The sequence below is a fragment of the Piliocolobus tephrosceles genome, chromosome 1, assembly GCF_002776525.5.
Source record: "Piliocolobus tephrosceles isolate RC106 chromosome 1, ASM277652v3, whole genome shotgun sequence".
Lineage (NCBI taxonomy): Eukaryota > Metazoa > Chordata > Mammalia > Primates > Cercopithecidae > Piliocolobus > Piliocolobus tephrosceles.
Genome location: NC_045434.1, coordinates 176,771,771 through 176,788,608, shown reverse-complemented (window position 1 = coordinate 176,788,608; position 16,838 = coordinate 176,771,771). Strand labels below are relative to the sequence as shown.

Genomic DNA, 16,838 nt, shown 5'->3' with positions numbered 1-16,838 from the left:
TTTTTTTTTTTTTTTTTTTTTTTTTGGAAGAGTCTCACTCTATCACCCTGGATGGAGTGCAGTGGGGCGATCATGGCTCACTTGCAGCCTCAAACTCCTGTACTGAGGTGATCCTCCCAACTCAGTCTCCCCGGGTAGCTGGGACTACAAGGGCACGCCAGCATGCCCGACTAATTTTTTGTATATTTTATAGAGACGGGGTTTGCCATGTTGCCCAGGCTGGTCTGTAACTCCTGGACTCAAGTGATCTGTCCACGTCGGCCTCCCAAAGTGCAGGGATTACAGGCGTGAGCTACTGCTCCCAGCTAAGAATTCTGCCCGCTGTTCAAGGCACATATTTATTCTCTCTTTGCACGTGCCTGGACATCAGGAGCTCATAATCTCATGCCTGAAGAGACTGGAACAGGAAGAGGGCAAGAGCAAGCAGTATGGGCATTACTGTATTAGCACTCCCAGGGGTTAGAGACCCCTTTCAGACATCTTAAGACTTCCATCCTCCTGGAAGAGTATAGGTGGTATGCATTCCTGGTGGCAATAAAGTTTAAGAAATATGGCCAGGGCCAGGAGCAGTGGCTCACGCCTGTAATCCCACCACTTTGGGAGGCCGAGGCAGGGGGATCAAGAGGTCAGAAGATCAAGACCATCCTGGCCAACATGGTGAAACCTCGTCTCTACTAAAAATACAAAAATTAGCCGGGTGTAGTGGCGCGCGCCTGTAGTCCCAGCTACTTAGAAGGATGAGGCAGGAGAATCGCTTGAGCCCAGGAAGCGGAAGTTGCAGTGAGCCGAGATCACACCACTGCACTCCAGCCTGGGTGACAGAACAAGTCTTCCTCTCAAAAAAAAGAAAGAAAGAAAGAAAGAAATATGGCCAGGCACAGTGATTCACTTCTGTAATCCCAGCACTTTGGGAGGCCAAGGTGGATTACTTGAAGCCAGGAGTTCGAGACCAGCCTGGGCAACATAACATGACCCTGTCTGTACAGGAAAAAAAAAAATATATAGTCCAGAATGGTGGCATGTACCTGTGGTCCTAGCTACATGGGAGGCTAAGGCCAGATCACCTGAGCCCAGAGGTCAAGGCTACAGTGAGCTGTGGATGGTGACACTGCACTCCAGCCTGGACAACAGAGCAGGACCCTGTCCCAAAAAATATATAAAAAGAAAGAAAGAAATGTGGTAGGAGATATTGGAGAAAGAAGAGGCTGCATGTGGGTTGGGTTTAAATGCCAATATTCAAATTTGTCCTTTTTTATGCTGTGAGCACTATTCTTGAGCAGGACCATAAACTAAACAGGGCAGTGTTTTAGGAAGATTAATTGGTAGCTCACAGGATCTCTGAAGGTAGAAGAGAGATCACCCCAGCCCAGTTCCCCTGACCAAAGGCTTTTTGGTACCATTCTTCTGGCAACAAATCATGTGCTGCCACCTGGTGACAGCTCAAATAACAATTTTCCATATTGCTGTTTAATATTTCTGTTGAGGTTGGGTGTGTGGGCTGTAATCCCAAGGGCTTTGGGAAACTGAGGTAGGAGGATCTCTTAAGCCCAAGGGTTTGAGACCAGCCTGGGCAACATAGTGACACACATCTCTACAAATAAAAATCTTTTTTTAATTAGCTGGATGTCGTATCACATGCCTGTAGTACTAGCTACTAGGGAAGCTGAGGCAGGAGCATCACTTGAGCCCAGGAGTTTGAGACCAGCCTGGGCAAGATGGTGAAATCCTATCTTTACAAAAAGGACAAAAAATTAGCCGGGTGTGGTGGCGCATGCCTGTGGTCCCAGCTACATGGGAGGCTGAGGTGGGAGGATCGCTTGAGCTCGGGAAGTTGAGGCTGCAGTGAGCTGTGATCTCGCCACTGCATTCCGGCCTGGGTAACAGAGTACAACTCCATCTCAAAAGAAAAAAAAAAAAATAGACCCATGCAGCTCATGTTCCGTGATGTCCAAGTAGTGAAAGGATCAGTATCATTAGTCACAAGGCATTTTTTAATGAAATATAATAGAAAATATCAGTATATCACTCCTACTAAGGATAAAAATTAAATCATAACATTTTTGTTTCAGTTAATAAATCTACACACATTATTTACTAGGTCACAATGTAAATTGTATTTCTTACTGGAAGTCACAGCCAAAAAATTCTTAAAGCCACTGTATTAGAGGCAGAGAGAGCGAAAGAAGAGACCAGGGAACAGGCTGCTACAGAAATGCAATATGGGCTGCTAAGGATGATGTGTGGAGATGCCAAAGAGAGCCTCAAGCAGCAGAAGCTGGGGCTAGGCATGGTAGCAGCTCACACCTGTAATCCGAACACTTTGGGAGCCTGAAGTTGGTGCATCAGTTGAGCCTAGGAGTTCAAGACTAGCCTGGGCAACATGGTGAAACCCTGTCTCTACAAAAAATATTTAAAACTTAGCCAGGCATGATAGCGTGTGCCCATATATTATTACTTGGGAGGCTAAGGTGGGAGGATTGCTTTAGCCCAGGAGGCAGAGGCTTCAGTGAGCCAAGATCATGCCACTGCACTCCAGCCTGGGCAACAGAGTAAGACCTTGTCTCAAAAACAAAAAAAAAAATTCCAGAAGCTGGAGATGAGGAAAGGTAGCCTCCTACTGTCCAGATCCAGGTCCCATCAGAATATCGCATCCTCCTTTGTACCCCCTAGCACTACTGCCCCAGAGCAGTGTCCTACCTCCTTCTCCTCACCAGAATGGGAGCTCCCATTACTTTTCAAGTTCAACTGAGCTTGCACTCAGAAGGTACAGCTATAGGCTGGGCACGGTGGCTCACAACTGTAATCCCAGCACTTTGGGAGGTCAAGGCGGGCAGATCACTTGAGGTCAGAAGTTCAAGACCAGACTGGCCAACATGGTGAAACCCCGTCTCTACCAAGAATACAAAAATTAGCCAGGCGTGATGGCGTACATCTGTAATCCCAGCTACTTGGGAGGCTGAGGCAGGAGAATCACTTAAACCTAGGAGGCGGAGGTTGCAGTGAGCTGAGGTGGCACCACTGCACTCCAGCCTAGGCAACAGAACAAGACTCTGTCTCAAAAAAAAAAAAAAAAAGATACAGCTATAAATGTCTATGAACTTGGATTTCAGGGGTAGAGGTCATAGAAAGCACTTCAAAGTAACAGAAAGATAAACAGGTACAGCTGATTCTATCCCATGTGGGTGCTGACTCACAGAAAACACATCAGGGAGAGTTAAACCATTTTACTGAAGCCGGGCGACAAGGATGGGCAAGCAGTGAAAAGCCTCAGTAGAGAGGACAGATAATAGCTACATCAAGAGGGTAGAGGCAGGCAGTCCAGAAACACGGCCTTGGAGGGGAGGGTGGGCAGAGAAGCCTTCATCCCACTACTCTTAACGAGTCCTTACAAGTCATTCAGGAGCATCTTGAGGCCCCAAAGGAATAGGCCCTCTTGCTTAAGACTCTGGGCATGGAGCTGAAAGCTGCTGGGCTCCAGTATAGAAAGGGTGCTCCTCTGGGGATCTAAGAGGAAGGAAAAGGGAAGAGAAAACAAGTCATCAGCAAGCATTGTGATATGCACAGAACTAGGCCCTAGGCCTTTCTAATAGAGAGGGACACACAGGACTGACAGGATAAATAGCAACAGGTATCAGTGAATTCACAGAAAGGCAGACACTCCATTCTACCTAGTGTTAAATAGGCAGCTGGCATTCAGGTACCATTCAGATTTAGCCTCCCCCAAAATGGAAATCCTTGTCCTTATCCTCACCTGGCTTCCATAAAAGTTCCCAGCTACTGTTACTGTCCAGAAGACTGAATTCAAAACTAGATGAAGAAACAGACATGGTGAAGGTAGTGGCCAGAGGCAGCTTAGATTGGAGAACATGTATGGAGGTCCTGGAAAGGGGAACAGAACCAGAAACAGAGATGATGATGATGTGTCAAGGGGGCCCTACTGGCACAGAACTATCCTCCTTCCTGAGGCTAGGACTCTGGTCTCCTCCCTCTTTTTTTGTTTTGTTTTTGAGATGGAGTCTCACTCTGTCACCCAAGCTGAAGTGCAATGGCATGATCTCGGCTCACTGCAACCTCCAACTCCTGGGTTCAAGCGATTCTCCCACCTTAGCCTCCCGAGTAGCTGGGATTACAGGCGCCCGCCATCATGCCCGGCTAATTTTTGTAGACACAAGGTTTCACCATGTTAGCCAGGCTGGTCTTGAACTCCTGATCTCAGGTGATCTGCCCACCTCGGCCTCCCAAACTGCTGGGATTATAGGCGTGAGCCACTGCGCCCTGCCGATCTCTCCTCCCTCTTTAACATCCAAACATACAAAGGTACCTCAGTGACTCTATATCAAGTAGAGAATGCCCTTATGGGCTACAACCAGATACTCATACTGCCCCCATCAGCCCACGCCAAATCTAGGATAGCTGAACTTTGGTCCCCAGTGTCTGACCTGTGAGACAATTCCCCTCCACTGGCACAGCACCCACACCCCCCTGACCTGAGGAGGTTGTGTTCCCTCCAGGCATCTTGGTCCTCTGTCCTGGCAGCCTCCAGGGTATGACCCTTGCCTTCCTGGCCACTTTGCAACTGCTCCAACATCTGCCAGATCATGGGCTCAGGTGGAACCAAACCTCTCCCTCTCTCCCTCGCCATGACTGTCCTCTTCAGCACACTTGGAACCCTCATGTGGGCAAGGACAGTTTTTCATGGCCGGGAGCAGAAGGGTTAGGAAGAAGAGCTCTGGAAAGAGAGCACAGGGAAGAGATTAATCAAGACAGGGGCAGGAGAGGGTATCCTGGCCTCCCTGCAGAACAGCATAGACAGAGAAAGGAAGGGTCCTCCACAGAGAAATATGCAGAGAGAAGTCTGAACCTAGTCCTACCTTCCAACTGCCAAACTGAGCCTGTCATCCCTTAGCCAGCTTAGTTTCAGCAGCAGTTGCTGGCGTTGGCCCGCAGATGAGAGAGAATGTAAGGGGGCTGTTCCCCAACTTCTTTCCTTCTCCCTCCCTGCCTGTGACCAGCCTGCTGCCGAAAACTGAGACAGAAACATTCTGGCTCAGCCATTGGGAAGCTTCCAAGCTGACTGAAAAGACTAAACTCACACCATGAGAGGCAAAGAGTGCAGCAAAATACTTGGCCACACTTCTCAGTAGCTCAGGCAGTTGGAGCCATGGCCACTTAACGGGAGAGCAAGAAGACTTTCCAGGCCGGGTGCGGTGGCCCACACCTGTAATCCTAGCACTTTGGGAGGCTGAGGCAGGCGGATCATTTGAGGTCAGGAGTTCGAGACCAGCCTGACCAACATGGTGAAACCCCATCTCTACTAAAAATACGAAAAAAAGTAGCCAGGCATGGTGGCGGGCACCTGTAATCCCAGCTACTCAGGAGGCTGAAGCAGAAGAATCGTTTGAACCCGGGAGGCAGAGGTTGCAGTGAGCCAAGATTGCGCCATTGCAACAGAGCCTGGGCAACAGAGTGAGCCTGGGCAACAGAGCAAGACTCCATCTCATAAAAAAAAAAAAAAAAAAAAAAGAAGACTTTCCAGAAAAGCGGACAAGGAAACACATGTTCACCCCCAACCTTTTAGTTACTCAGCTGGTACTGCAGCAACTTCAATTCCTTCTGCATAATCTCTGACTCCTTCCACAGCACTGTAGGAGTGACAGCAGTGCTATTCTAGAGTCAATCAACAAATCCAGAGTAAGAAGGTCACCAGCCTCCCAGAATGCCAAAAGTTCAAAGGCCTCAAGAAGGCAAGGTCTTGCCTATCAGTTATTCAGTCTGCAGCTCCTAAGGAAGGCCATTGGTAGTACTGCATTCTCCCGGTCCTGTTTGCATCTGGGCTTGGGCTTGCTCCCATACTTGGCTCCGAAGGCTCTGCAGTTACCTTCTCAGCTCCTCCAGGCATTCCTCTAGGAGAAGAGCCCTCCCCTTTGGGGCCCCCTGCAGCAACCTTTGTGATGCTGTAGTGGGACAAGTTGGGGATCATCCTCTCTAAGAGTTTCACAAGACCCTAGATACTCTACTTGCAAAACAAGACACATGTGCACACACAACAGGTGTGTGGCAAAATTGTGTGCATATGTATGAAGCTGTGTGTATGAAGAAAATAACTGGCCAGATACATTCCAAGATACTGATCTGGTACTTCTGCTGCTCTCGCTCTTCTAGCAGGCCCTGCACTGCCTGCCTTAGTGCCTCAGTCACCTACCCAGGCAGAAAAAAACATATGAGCTACTGTATAACAGCTTTTCCCAATCCCTAGTATCCTCATCTCACACAAACATCACATATACACACCAAGGATTCCAAGCCTCACCTGAGCCTGAGATTGAAGCTGGGATCAGAGAATAGTAACCTCATCCCAGAGAGAGGATGGGCTCTAGGACTCACGGCAGCTCAGCCTTTGTTAGGACTGTGGGAGTCTCTAAAGCCCAAGGCTGTTGAGCTTGGACTCCTGACTGCAGAGGCAAGTAATGAGAGGAAATCCAGGTCCCAGCCAGGTCCCCGGCTGAGGGAATAAGGAAGGGTTAAGTGCAGGGTCTGTGTGGGCAAACAGAGTTAAGGAAAGGACAGAGTTGGAATTTGGAAGGAAAAATGGATGATACAGGCACTGGAGGAAGGCACAGAAAGAGAAAGGGCTTGGAAGTAGAAAGAGACATTACTTACCTGAGGTGGAGACCCCAAGAGGATACAGCCACTGCTACAAAAGAAACAGTTGCACAGGTCAATGAGCTCTGAGAGTCCCTTAGCCTGCCCACGCAAACTGGGGACTTCCACCAACCCCTCACCTTAATCCGGGCCACATTTCCATCAGTAGTGTTGAGAAGCACATCCAGCTGCTCACACCAGCTGAGGCTCCTACTCATATCTTGTGGCAGGGGAGCGGCAGGGGTCTGGCTCCCTGGTGTCGTGCTTACTCTCTCAGCGGGGGATACCCAAGGTACAGCCCAGGAAAGGCCACCACGTTAGACGGAAAGAGGGTAGTGGGGATGCAACTTGGAGTAGGGGCATGCACTATCAGACCAAAACTGCGATCCTGGGACTAGGGAAAGGAAGGACGCTCTTGGGGAACTGGGGGGAAAGCGGGATACCCTGATGATACGCAGATATCAGGTGGGGGTTGAAGGTGCCAGAACCTGGTCGAGACCTCCCCAGAAGCAGTACACTGGCGCCACCACGCCAAACCTGTGCCAGTGACAACTGCCGCCGCCGGGTTCAAAACTTGTGGTTAGTTTTGAAAGTCCGACTTTGGACTGGCTGCCGCTGCGCCACCTGGGAAACTGAGTTCGCCTCTCGCGAACACAACTGGCGATGGAGGCGGAACTACCCTTCCCTGGAAGAGACACGTACAGTCACACCCCCACCGTGTAGCTTGCCGGGAAACTGAGTCTTCCTGATTCCGTGTAGCTGTCTCCAGGGATCAAACAAACTACGCATCCCAAGATGCATCGCGCATAGCCAATACTGTCCCGCTATTTTACCCATTTCCTACCTGGGAAATGGAGTCGAAGTTGACTAAACGTAACGACCCAATTGTCCTTGAGACTTCATTCCCCGGCAAGCTCAGCTTGTAACGTGCGCCATGGAGCCGAAAGTCGCAGAGCTGAAGCAGAAGATCGAGGACACGCTGTGTCCTTTTGGCTTCGAGGTTTACCCGTTCCAGGTTAGTTTATCTCTCCTGCTGCTCTAGGGCAAGATATATGATTGGCTTCGTTGCAACTGGCGTGAGGCCTCGGGAGCCTCTGCTCCTCCTGGGTTCCTGCAGCCCAGTGTCCATGTGACAACAGGGACAGGGTTTCAGTGGGGGCTTGGGTTAAAAAGACAGTGGTCGAGGCCGGGCGTGGTGGCTCACACCTGTAATCCCAGCACTTTGGGAAGCCGAGGCAGGCGGATCACCTGAGGTGAGGAGTTCGAGACCAGTCTGGCCAACATGGTGAAACCCCATCTCTGCTAAAAATACAAAATTAGCCGGGCGTATTGGTGCATGCCTGTAATCCCAGCTACTGGGGAGGCCGAGGCAGGAAAATCGCGTGAACCCATGAGGCGGAGGTTGCAGTGAGCCGAGATTGCGCCATTGCACTCCAGCCTGAGCAACCAGCGAAACTCGTCTCCAAAAAAAAAAAAAAAGTTGTCCCATGTTTGTCCTTTTACCCCCATATAGTATAATGCCGGATTGGTTAACGGGAGACACCATATGACCTGTATGTGTGTGGCTCAGATTGTCACCTATATAATTTACAAGAAGAAAGGGACCTGTGAGGCAGAGTCACCTTGGAACTTCCTAAAGGATTTAGGAGAGGTCAAAGCCTAGAAGGTTTGCATAACTATGATTTAGGTCAGCTGAAGAGGGACGGGCATTCCTGGTGATGAACAGGCAAACAATTGGCTGGTTTGTTCCCTCTACCAACAGAAGGATAATTCATGATATTTCCATTCATCAGTGCTGGACTGGGTAATGAAACTTTGTACACTCGCCTGGCACAGCAATCTCAGCACCGCACCCCGACCCCCATTTACATAGTTATATTTCCCCATATCAGTGCCCTGTGCACTGAGCAGTTAAGTTTCAAAGCTAAATCAACTCAGCTTGAGCCCTCTGCCTGATGCTTAAGAGACTACCCACTTCCCATTCCTTCCACCGAGTGGCTCACAGCAGACCTGGGAGAGGATATAGAGGGAGAAGTAGGTTGTGTCTAGCTTGAGACTGGTCTTGCCAGAAAAAATGGAATTGAGCTATATATGAAAAGATAGATTGGAAGGAAGGAGGGTTATGTACATCCCAAATATCAGAAAAAGCTTGAGTAAAAGTGTGGAAATAGTGGTGTGGTGTTACCAAGTAAAAGGGCTTGATGCCTGATGTGCTAGAAGCCAATATTATGACACTGGGTTTTTGAGAAAACAAAAGCTATTTGTTGCAGATCAACCTTTAACTCTGAGACACTGTTTCAGTGGATGGCAGGTATGTGGGAGAGTGAAAATACCTATCTGGCAAGTTGAGTAGACCTGGGTATTAGGAGTTTTTGTACTGAACAAAGTCAACTGCAGCCCTGCCAGTCACCCTAGGCTCCTACCTGTCACCTCCCTACCCCCACATCCAATCAGCCACGAAGACCTATAAGACTGTCTACTGAATCTCCCAAGTCCATTCCCTTCTATTCCACCCATCTATGCTGTGGTCCAGGCCACCATTTCTCACTTGGATTACTGTAATAACCTCCTTGCTGTCATTTTACCTCCAGTCCATCCTCCACACTGCAGCCAGTTTGATCTAAAACTGATCATGCTAGTTTACTTCTTAAATCATCAGTGGCTCTTCACTGTCACCAAATTAAATCCATATTCTTTAAATTGTTATTCAAAGCCAATCAAAATCTCACTCCCATTGATCTCTCCAGCCTTCTCTCCCTCTGATTCCCTCTACAGACCCTTCACTTCCACCAAACTAGACAATTTTCAAATATGCCCAGGAATTTTCTGCCAGTGTGTTTGCTTATGCTGTGACTTCTGTTTATTTTATTCTTTATTTATTTAGAGACAAAGTCTCACTCTGTCCTCCAGGCTGGAGTGCAGTGGTGCAATCATAGCTCACTGCAGCCTCAAACTCCTGGGCTCAAGTGATCCTCCCACTTCAGTCTCCCAAGTAACTGATTCCAGGCATGCACCAACACTCAGTGTCTCACTTTGTTGCTCTGGCTGGTCTTGAACTCCTGGCCTCAAGTGATCCTCCTGCTTTGGCCACCCAAAGCACTGGGATTACAGGCATGAGTCACCGCATTCAGTCTGTGACCTCTTTTTAAAATACATACCAGTGAGTTTATGTCTTTTTTGGTGAAATATAAATAATAAATAAATGCACACCAGATTCTCCTCCCCACATCAACCTGACAGTTGACCAGTTGACTTTCTAGCCTTCAAGACATAGCATCCAAGAAAGCCTTTTCTTTTCTTTTCTTTTTTTTTGAGACAGAGTTTTGCTCTTGTTGCCCAGGCTGGAGTGCAATGGTGCGATCTCAGCTCACTGCAACCTCTGCCTCCCAGGTTCAAGTGATTCTCCTGCCTTAGCCTCCAGAGTAGCTGGGATTACAGACATGCACCAACATGCCCGGCTAATTTTGTATTTTTTTTAGTAGAGACAGAGTTTCTCCATGTTGGTCAGGCTGGTCTTCAACTCCCAACCTCAGGTGATCTGCCCGCCTCGGCCTCTCAAAGTGCTGGGATTATAGGCATGAGCCACCGTGCCCAGCCACAAGGAAGCCTTTTCTAATTTCAGAGGACCCTATCTGACCCGGTCATTGCACTAGCTATAGTACAGTCATTTCTGCTGTTCTTAGTTGGTTCTGCCTATTAGAACTTTCTGTGGCCGGGCGTGGTGGCTCTCACCTGTAATCCCAGCACTTTGGGAGGCCAAGGTGGGTGAATTACTGGAGGTCAGGAGTTCAAGACCAGCCTGGCCAACATGGTCAAATCCCGCCTTTACTAAAAATAGAAAATTAGCTGGGCATGGTGGTATGCACCTGTAATTCCGGCTACTCAGGAGGCTGAGGCAGGAGAATTGTTTGAGCCCCGGAGGTGGGGGTTGTGGTGAGCTGAGATTGCACCATTGCACTCCAGCCTGGGCAAGAGAGCAAAACTCCATCTCAAAAATAATAATAACAATAACTCAATAACTCTCTGCCTTTCTTTTTTTTTTTTTTTTTTTTTTTTGAGATGGAGTCTCCCTCTGTTGCCCTGGCTGGAGTGCAATGGCACCATCTCGGCTCACTGCAACCTCTGCCTCCTGGGTTCAAGTAATTCTTCTGCCTCAGCCTCCTGAGTAGCCAGGATTTCTGCCTCTCTATTCTAAGTTCCCTGTCATATAATACATGAACCTATAGTAGACATGAGGGGGAAGAGACCTAACCACAACAGTCACATTATTAGTTGAGCACCGACACATACTTCACTTATCTGTTACAGCAGTAAAACCAGCTACAATCAAATGAGTAATGGTCATCCCACTCTGTCCCAGTAATGCACAACCCCAGGTAGCCTGTGTAGACCTGTGTCAAGTGTTCTGCACTATGAGTCAGAAATCCCCAGTAAGTGATGCAGGTATATCCATAGCACTTTGTGTGAACAGCAGCAACCTCCACAACTATGTGATTTAGCAAGTTCATTGCAGGTTATGTTACAGGTCTTTGGTTCAGGCTTCTTGTGACAGTTCTTCTCCATGTTCAGTGCGTAAATGTGGGTGTAGACAGTGTGTTACAGGTGAATCCAATTTCTTGGATGTCCAGGCCAAGTGGACAAAAGCAAATATTGTGTGTTCTAAAACTGAAAATAAAGTTTGCATTAATCACATATTTGCTTTGCTGATTGGTCAATCTCAAAAACATAAGCTTGCTGGCCAGGCACGGTGGCTCATGCCTGTAATCCCAGCACTTAGGAAGGCGGAGGCGGGTCGATCATCTGAGGTCAGGAGTTCAAGACCAGCCTCACCAACATGACGAAACCCCATCTCAACTAAAAATACAGAAAGTGAGCCAGGTGTGCTGGCAGACACCTGTAATCCTAGCTACTCAGGAGGCTGAGGCAGGAGAATCGCTTGAACCTAGGAGGTTGAGGTTTCAGTGAGCTGAGATGGCACTGCTGCACTCCAACCTGGGCAACAGAGAAAGACTATCTCAAAAACAAAACAAAACTGGATCAGACATATCTTGAACCCAGGAGGCAGAGGTTGCAGTGAGCCAAGATCGCGCCACAAACTCCAGCCTGGGGAACAAGAGCAAAATTCCATCTCAAAAAAAAAAAAAAAAACAAATACAAGATTCCTGTTGGGGTGTTGAGCATGGTAACAAGAAAGTCTGTCAAAAGCAGGAAAATCCCATCCTGGGCAACATAGGGAGACCCTGTCTCTACAACAAATTATTTTTTGGTTTTGATTAGCCAGCCAGGTATGGTGGTTCACACCTGTGGTCCCAGCCACTCGGGAGGCTGAGGTGGGATGATTGCCTGAGGGAGGGAGGTTGAGGCTGCAGTGAGCTGTGATCACCTCACTGCACTCTAGCCTAGGTGACAGAGCAAGACTGTCTCAAAAAAAAAAAAAGAAAAAAGCAGGAAAACCCCTGATGGGCTCAAGTCAGAGGTTAAGTATGTTTCTAGCCTCTTTGGTAGCATCAGTTCATCAGCTGATAAAAATGGTTTTTTTGGCCTGGCATAGAAGCTCACGCCTGTAATCCTAGCACTTTGGGAGGCCAAGGTGGGCAGATCAGTTGAGGCCAGGAGTTCGAGACCAGCCTGGCCAACATGGCGAAGCCCTGTCTCTACTAGAAATGCAAAAAATTAGCTAGGTCTGGTAGCACACGCCCATAATCCCAGCTACTTGGGAGGCTGAGGCACAAGAATCACTTGAACCCAGGAGGCAGAGGTTGCAATGAGCCAACATCATGCCACTGCACCCTAGCCCCTGGGTGACAGTGAGACTGTATACATTTTTTTTAAAGGGTGGGGGGGCTTTGTTTTGTTTTTAAAGACAGGTTCTCGCCGGGCGCAGTGACTCACGCCTATAATCCCAGCACTTTAGGCCAGTGCAGGTGGATCATGAGGTCAAGCGATCTAGACCATCCTGGCCAACATGGTGAAACCCCATCTCTACTAAAAAATACAAAAATTAGCTGGGCGTAGTGGCGCACGCCTATAGTCCTAGCAACTCAGGAGGCTGAGACTGGAGAATCACTTGAATCCTGGGAGATGGAGGTTGCAATGAGCCGAGGCTGCACCAGTGCACTCCAGCCTGGCAACAGAGTGAGACTCCATCTCAAAAAAAAAAATTAATTAAAATAAAAAAATAAAGACAGGTTCTTGCTCTGTTGCCCAGGCTGGTCTCAAACTCTTGGCCCCAAGCATTCCTCCTGCTTCAGCCTCCCAAAGTGCTGGGATTGCAGGTGTGAGCCACCATGCCCAGCCTAAAAACAATATTTTAAGAAACTGCCTGGGCTGGGCGCAGTGCCTCATGCCTGTAATCCCAGCACTTTGGGAGGCCAAGGCAGGTGGATCATGAGGTCAGGAGATCGAGACCATCCTGGCCAACATGGTGAAACCCTGTCTCTCTTAAAAATACAAAAATTAGCTGGGCGTGGTGGCACGCGCCTGTAGTCCCAGCTACTCGGGAGACTGAGGCAGGAGAATCACTTGAACCCGGGAGGCGGAGGTTGCAGGGAGCCGAGATCACGCCACTGCACTCCAGCCTGGGCAACAGAGTGAGACTCCGTCTCAAAAAAAAAAAAAGAAAGAAAGAAACTGCCTGTTCTCTCCAAATTCATCTCTAGAGTTAGGGTTATATAGCCTGGAACTATGGTGTTGTCTTTGATCTGTCTATATGGAGATGCTCTGGACATAGTGAAGTTTTCATCTATTATAACCCCTTGATCTTCAATGGAGACATAGCTTGCTGCTGCTGATAGTTTCCCCTGGCGACATATCAAAAGGGTAAAGAAGTGCTGGCTGGGAAGAGACTGGTGAAACCATATCGTTTTGTGTCATTTGAAGATGAGTTGGGCTGTGGCATAAACAGCATTGAGGGTTCAGGTGGTTTTCTCCCTCTCAGGCTCAGCCGCAGCAACATGCTTCTCCAGATTAACAATATTTTTCTGAACAACTGTTATAGCAACATATGTTGATTCTGCTTTGAGAAATCTCCAATCTTGCTTTTGTCTTAGAATGCCTTCAAGGTGTTGAACTTGGAGGACAAGTGCATTGACAGCCACTTTGTTCCTGTGCCCTCATGCACCTCAGTCAGTTGTGGATTTAGGAACTCTGCTCTGTGGGGCCTCATTCCTGGGTTTTCATTTTCTTTTATTATTATTATTATTTGAGGCGGGGTCTCACTCTGTCGCCCAGGATGGAGTGCAGTGGCACGATCTTGTCTCACTGCAACCTCTGCCTCCCAGGTTCAAGCGATTCTCCTGCCTCAGCCTCCTGAGTAGCTGGGATTACAGGCGAGCGCCACCATGCTTGTCTAATTTTTGTATTTCTAGTAGAGGCGGGGTTTCACCACGTTGGCCAGGCTGGTCTCAAACTCCAGACCTCAGGTGATCCACCTGCCTCAGCCTCCCAAAGTGCTGGGATTATAGCTGTGAGCCACCACGCCCAGCAGGGTTTTTCATTTTCATTGGTTCATTTGTAGTTGGATGAGGCCTGAATTATTTGTTATCAGTCAGTCCTTCAATAAATAAATAAATAATTCCCTGGGCCAGGCTCGGTGGCTCACGCCTATATAATCCCAGCACTTTGGAAGGCCGAGGCAGGTGGGTCCTAGTGAGGCCAAGAGTTCAAGACCAACCTGGCCAACATGGCGAAACACCGTCTCTACTAAAAATACAAAAAATAGCCAGGCATGCTGGTGCACGTCTGTAATCCCAGCTGCTCGGGAGGCTGAGGCACGAGAATCACTTGAAATGTGAGAGGCCGAAGTTGCAGTGGGCCAAGATCATGCCACTGCACTCCAGCGTGGGTGACAGAGCAAGACTCTGTCTCAAAAAGTAATTCCCTGTCAAATTCAGTTGAATTGCTCGTAAAAATAAATCACATAGCATCAGTGAAAATTCACTGAATGAGTGAGCTGGAGGCTGGGGCAAAAGTGGGAGGCCTGAAGGTTAAGGTGTGGGCCAGGCTAAGACTGGCCCTCTCCAGCCTGGACTGAACTTTCTGTTTCAGGTGGCATGGTACAATGAACTCTTGCCTCCAGCCTTCCACCTACTGCTGCCAGGACCTACCCTGGCCTTCCTGGTACTCAGCACACCTGCCATGTTTGACCAGGCCCTCAAGCCCTTCTTGCAGAGCTGCCACCTCCGAATGCTGACCGACCCAGTGGACCAGTGTGTGGCCTACCATCTGGGCCGTGTTAGAGAGGTGAGGAAGGCTGTTTTCCCCCACCTCCCAAAGCCACAGCTGCCTCCAGTTCCTCCAGGCTCAATGCAGGATCTAGACCTAGGGCTAGGAGCCACTTCAAAGGTGAAATAATGTCCTAAAGTCAGGCTTGACATTCTGTGATCTTTCCTCATTCTGCCTTCTCACACACCCAAGTTCCACCACCCTCCTCTACCAGTACCCCATTGTGTAATCAGTCTCTCTCACCCTACACTGATGGGCAACTATATGAACCTCAGACCAGCTTTTCCTTGGCCTCCAAGTGGAATAGGAATGAGTCCAACATTCCCCAGGTGTTGCTTTGCCCTAGACCTGCAAGCTTTATGCTGTCCTTTTGAGGACAGAACAATATTCTCCCAACACACACTCACATATACACATAACTATGTACACACCCACTGGATCTCCCCAAAGCTGGCCATGCCTTCCTCCACACCAGGACTTGGGTATTTCCCTTTAAACATGGGCACTTCTGGAAATAACTATAACTATGTCCACACTGGAGCCTCCCAAGTTAAGGTCATGTTTTCCTTTCTGAGGACAGGACCATGTTCACAAACTAGGGCTCCCTAGGATAAGGTCATAACTCCCCTCATGCTGACAGTACCTCTATCTTGTCCACTGTTCCAGAGCCTCCCAGAGCTGCAGATAGAAGTCATTGCTGACTACGAAGTGCACCCCAACCGACGCCCCAAGATCCTGGCCCAGACAGCAGCCCATGTGGCAGGGGCTGCTTACTACTACCAACGACAAGATGTGGAGGCTGACCCATGGGGGAACCAGGTGAGAGGGAAAATGTAAATAGAGACTGAGACAGACTGGTAAAGGCCTCTCCCTACCGGGTCCCACATTCCTCAGCCTTCCCTGGATGGATTTGTTTGACACAACCCAGAACAAATAAGCTTTGTCCTGGACAGGGGGGCAGTCCTGTCACATGTGATTGACTGGGGACTTGTGAGATCAGAAAACCTAGTCTGCAGAACCATCTCAGGATAGAGGGGGCACAGCAGTGTTCAGAATAGTGGTGAGACGGGGAAGCCCAAGCCCTTCCTTGTGCTCAGAATAGTTTATGAAAGGGTTTGCCAAGAAAGGGACAGAAGTTTATGTAGTCAGCGTACACTGAGTGGGAAATAAATGAACAGGCCTAGCTTGCAATGATGGCAGTTGGACTTGGTGCCAAGGGGACCTCCATGACCTTGCTTTTCTTCACCCTCTCCCCAGCACATATCAGGTGTGTGCATACACCCCCGATTTGGGGGCTGGTTTGCCATTCGAGGGGTAGTGCTGCTGCCAGGGATAGAGGTGCCAGATCTGCCACCCAGAAAACCTCATGACTGTGTACCTACAAGAGCTGCCCGTATCGCCCTACTTGAAGGCTTCAATTTCCACTGGCGAGACTGGACTTACCGGGATGCTGTGACACCCCAGGAGCGCTACTCAGAAGAGCAGAAGGCCTACTTCTCCACTCCGCCTGCCCAACGATTGGCCCTGCTGGGCTTGGTTCAGCCCTCAGAGAAGCCTAGTTCTCCCTCCCCACACTTTCCTTTTACCACACACACCCCCAAGAAGCCTGGGAATCCCAGCAGAGCCCGGAGCTGGCTCAGCTCCAGGGTCTCACCACCTGCATCCCCTGGCCCTTGATACCTTTCTCCCATGTAGACCCTGATTTATGGAGGTACCTGCTAGGACTTAATTGGCTTTGGCAAAGGAAAAGGTTTTGAGTACAAGATTACTATTTTTGATAATATCGTAGAGATCTTCCATGAAGGTAACAAGGCTCAAGGAAGTTAGGTTTGGCCAAGATAAAGGCCAGGGAACCAGAATTCCCATCTGTCTTCAAATGCGATTTTTTTTTTAAGACAGTCTCACTCTCGTCACCTAGGCTGGAGTGCAGTGGCGCAATCTCCGCTCGCTCCAACCTCTGACTCCTGGGTTCG

At 48.9% G+C, this 16,838-nt stretch overlaps 3 protein-coding genes across 4 annotated transcripts in view; 1 reads left to right on the top strand and 2 right to left on the bottom strand.

Moving 5' to 3' along the window:
- CCDC163 (coiled-coil domain containing 163) overlaps positions 1–6,860 on the bottom strand; it is a 14,840-nt gene extending 7,980 nt beyond the window's left edge. Inside the window, exons 1-5 of one of the 2 annotated variants that reach the window (XM_026455738.1) lie at positions 6,783–6,860; positions 6,661–6,738; positions 5,583–5,667; positions 3,752–3,879; positions 3,390–3,504 (exon numbers count right to left, since the gene is read on the bottom strand). In XM_026455738.1, coding sequence (XP_026311523.1) covers positions 3,397–3,504; positions 3,752–3,879; positions 5,583–5,667; positions 6,661–6,738; positions 6,783–6,860 — 477 coding nt within the window. In that variant the 3' untranslated portion in view covers positions 3,390–3,396. Of the gene's footprint in view, positions 1–3,084; positions 3,505–3,751; positions 3,880–5,582; positions 5,668–6,660; positions 6,739–6,782 lie in introns of those variants that run through there. The other variant, XM_026455737.1, reaches the window with a different exon arrangement.
- TESK2 (testis associated actin remodelling kinase 2) overlaps positions 1–7,319 on the bottom strand; it is a 129,775-nt gene extending 122,456 nt beyond the window's left edge. Inside the window, exons 1-3 of the mRNA XM_026455736.1 lie at positions 6,783–7,319; positions 6,661–6,694; positions 4,488–4,729 (exon numbers count right to left, since the gene is read on the bottom strand). The gene's annotated coding sequence lies outside the window, so the exon portion shown is untranslated. The remainder of the gene's footprint in view (positions 1–4,487; positions 4,730–6,660; positions 6,695–6,782) is intronic.
- Positions 7,302–16,625, top strand: MMACHC (metabolism of cobalamin associated C). The gene is made up of 4 exons (XM_023221465.2): positions 7,302–7,657; positions 14,689–14,883; positions 15,532–15,684; positions 16,123–16,625. The coding sequence occupies exons 1-4, from the start codon at positions 7,577–7,579 to the stop codon at positions 16,540–16,542; spliced, it is 849 nt and encodes a 282-aa protein (XP_023077233.1). The 5' UTR covers positions 7,302–7,576; the 3' UTR covers positions 16,543–16,625.
- The last annotated feature ends 213 nt before the right edge of the window (positions 16,626–16,838 follow it).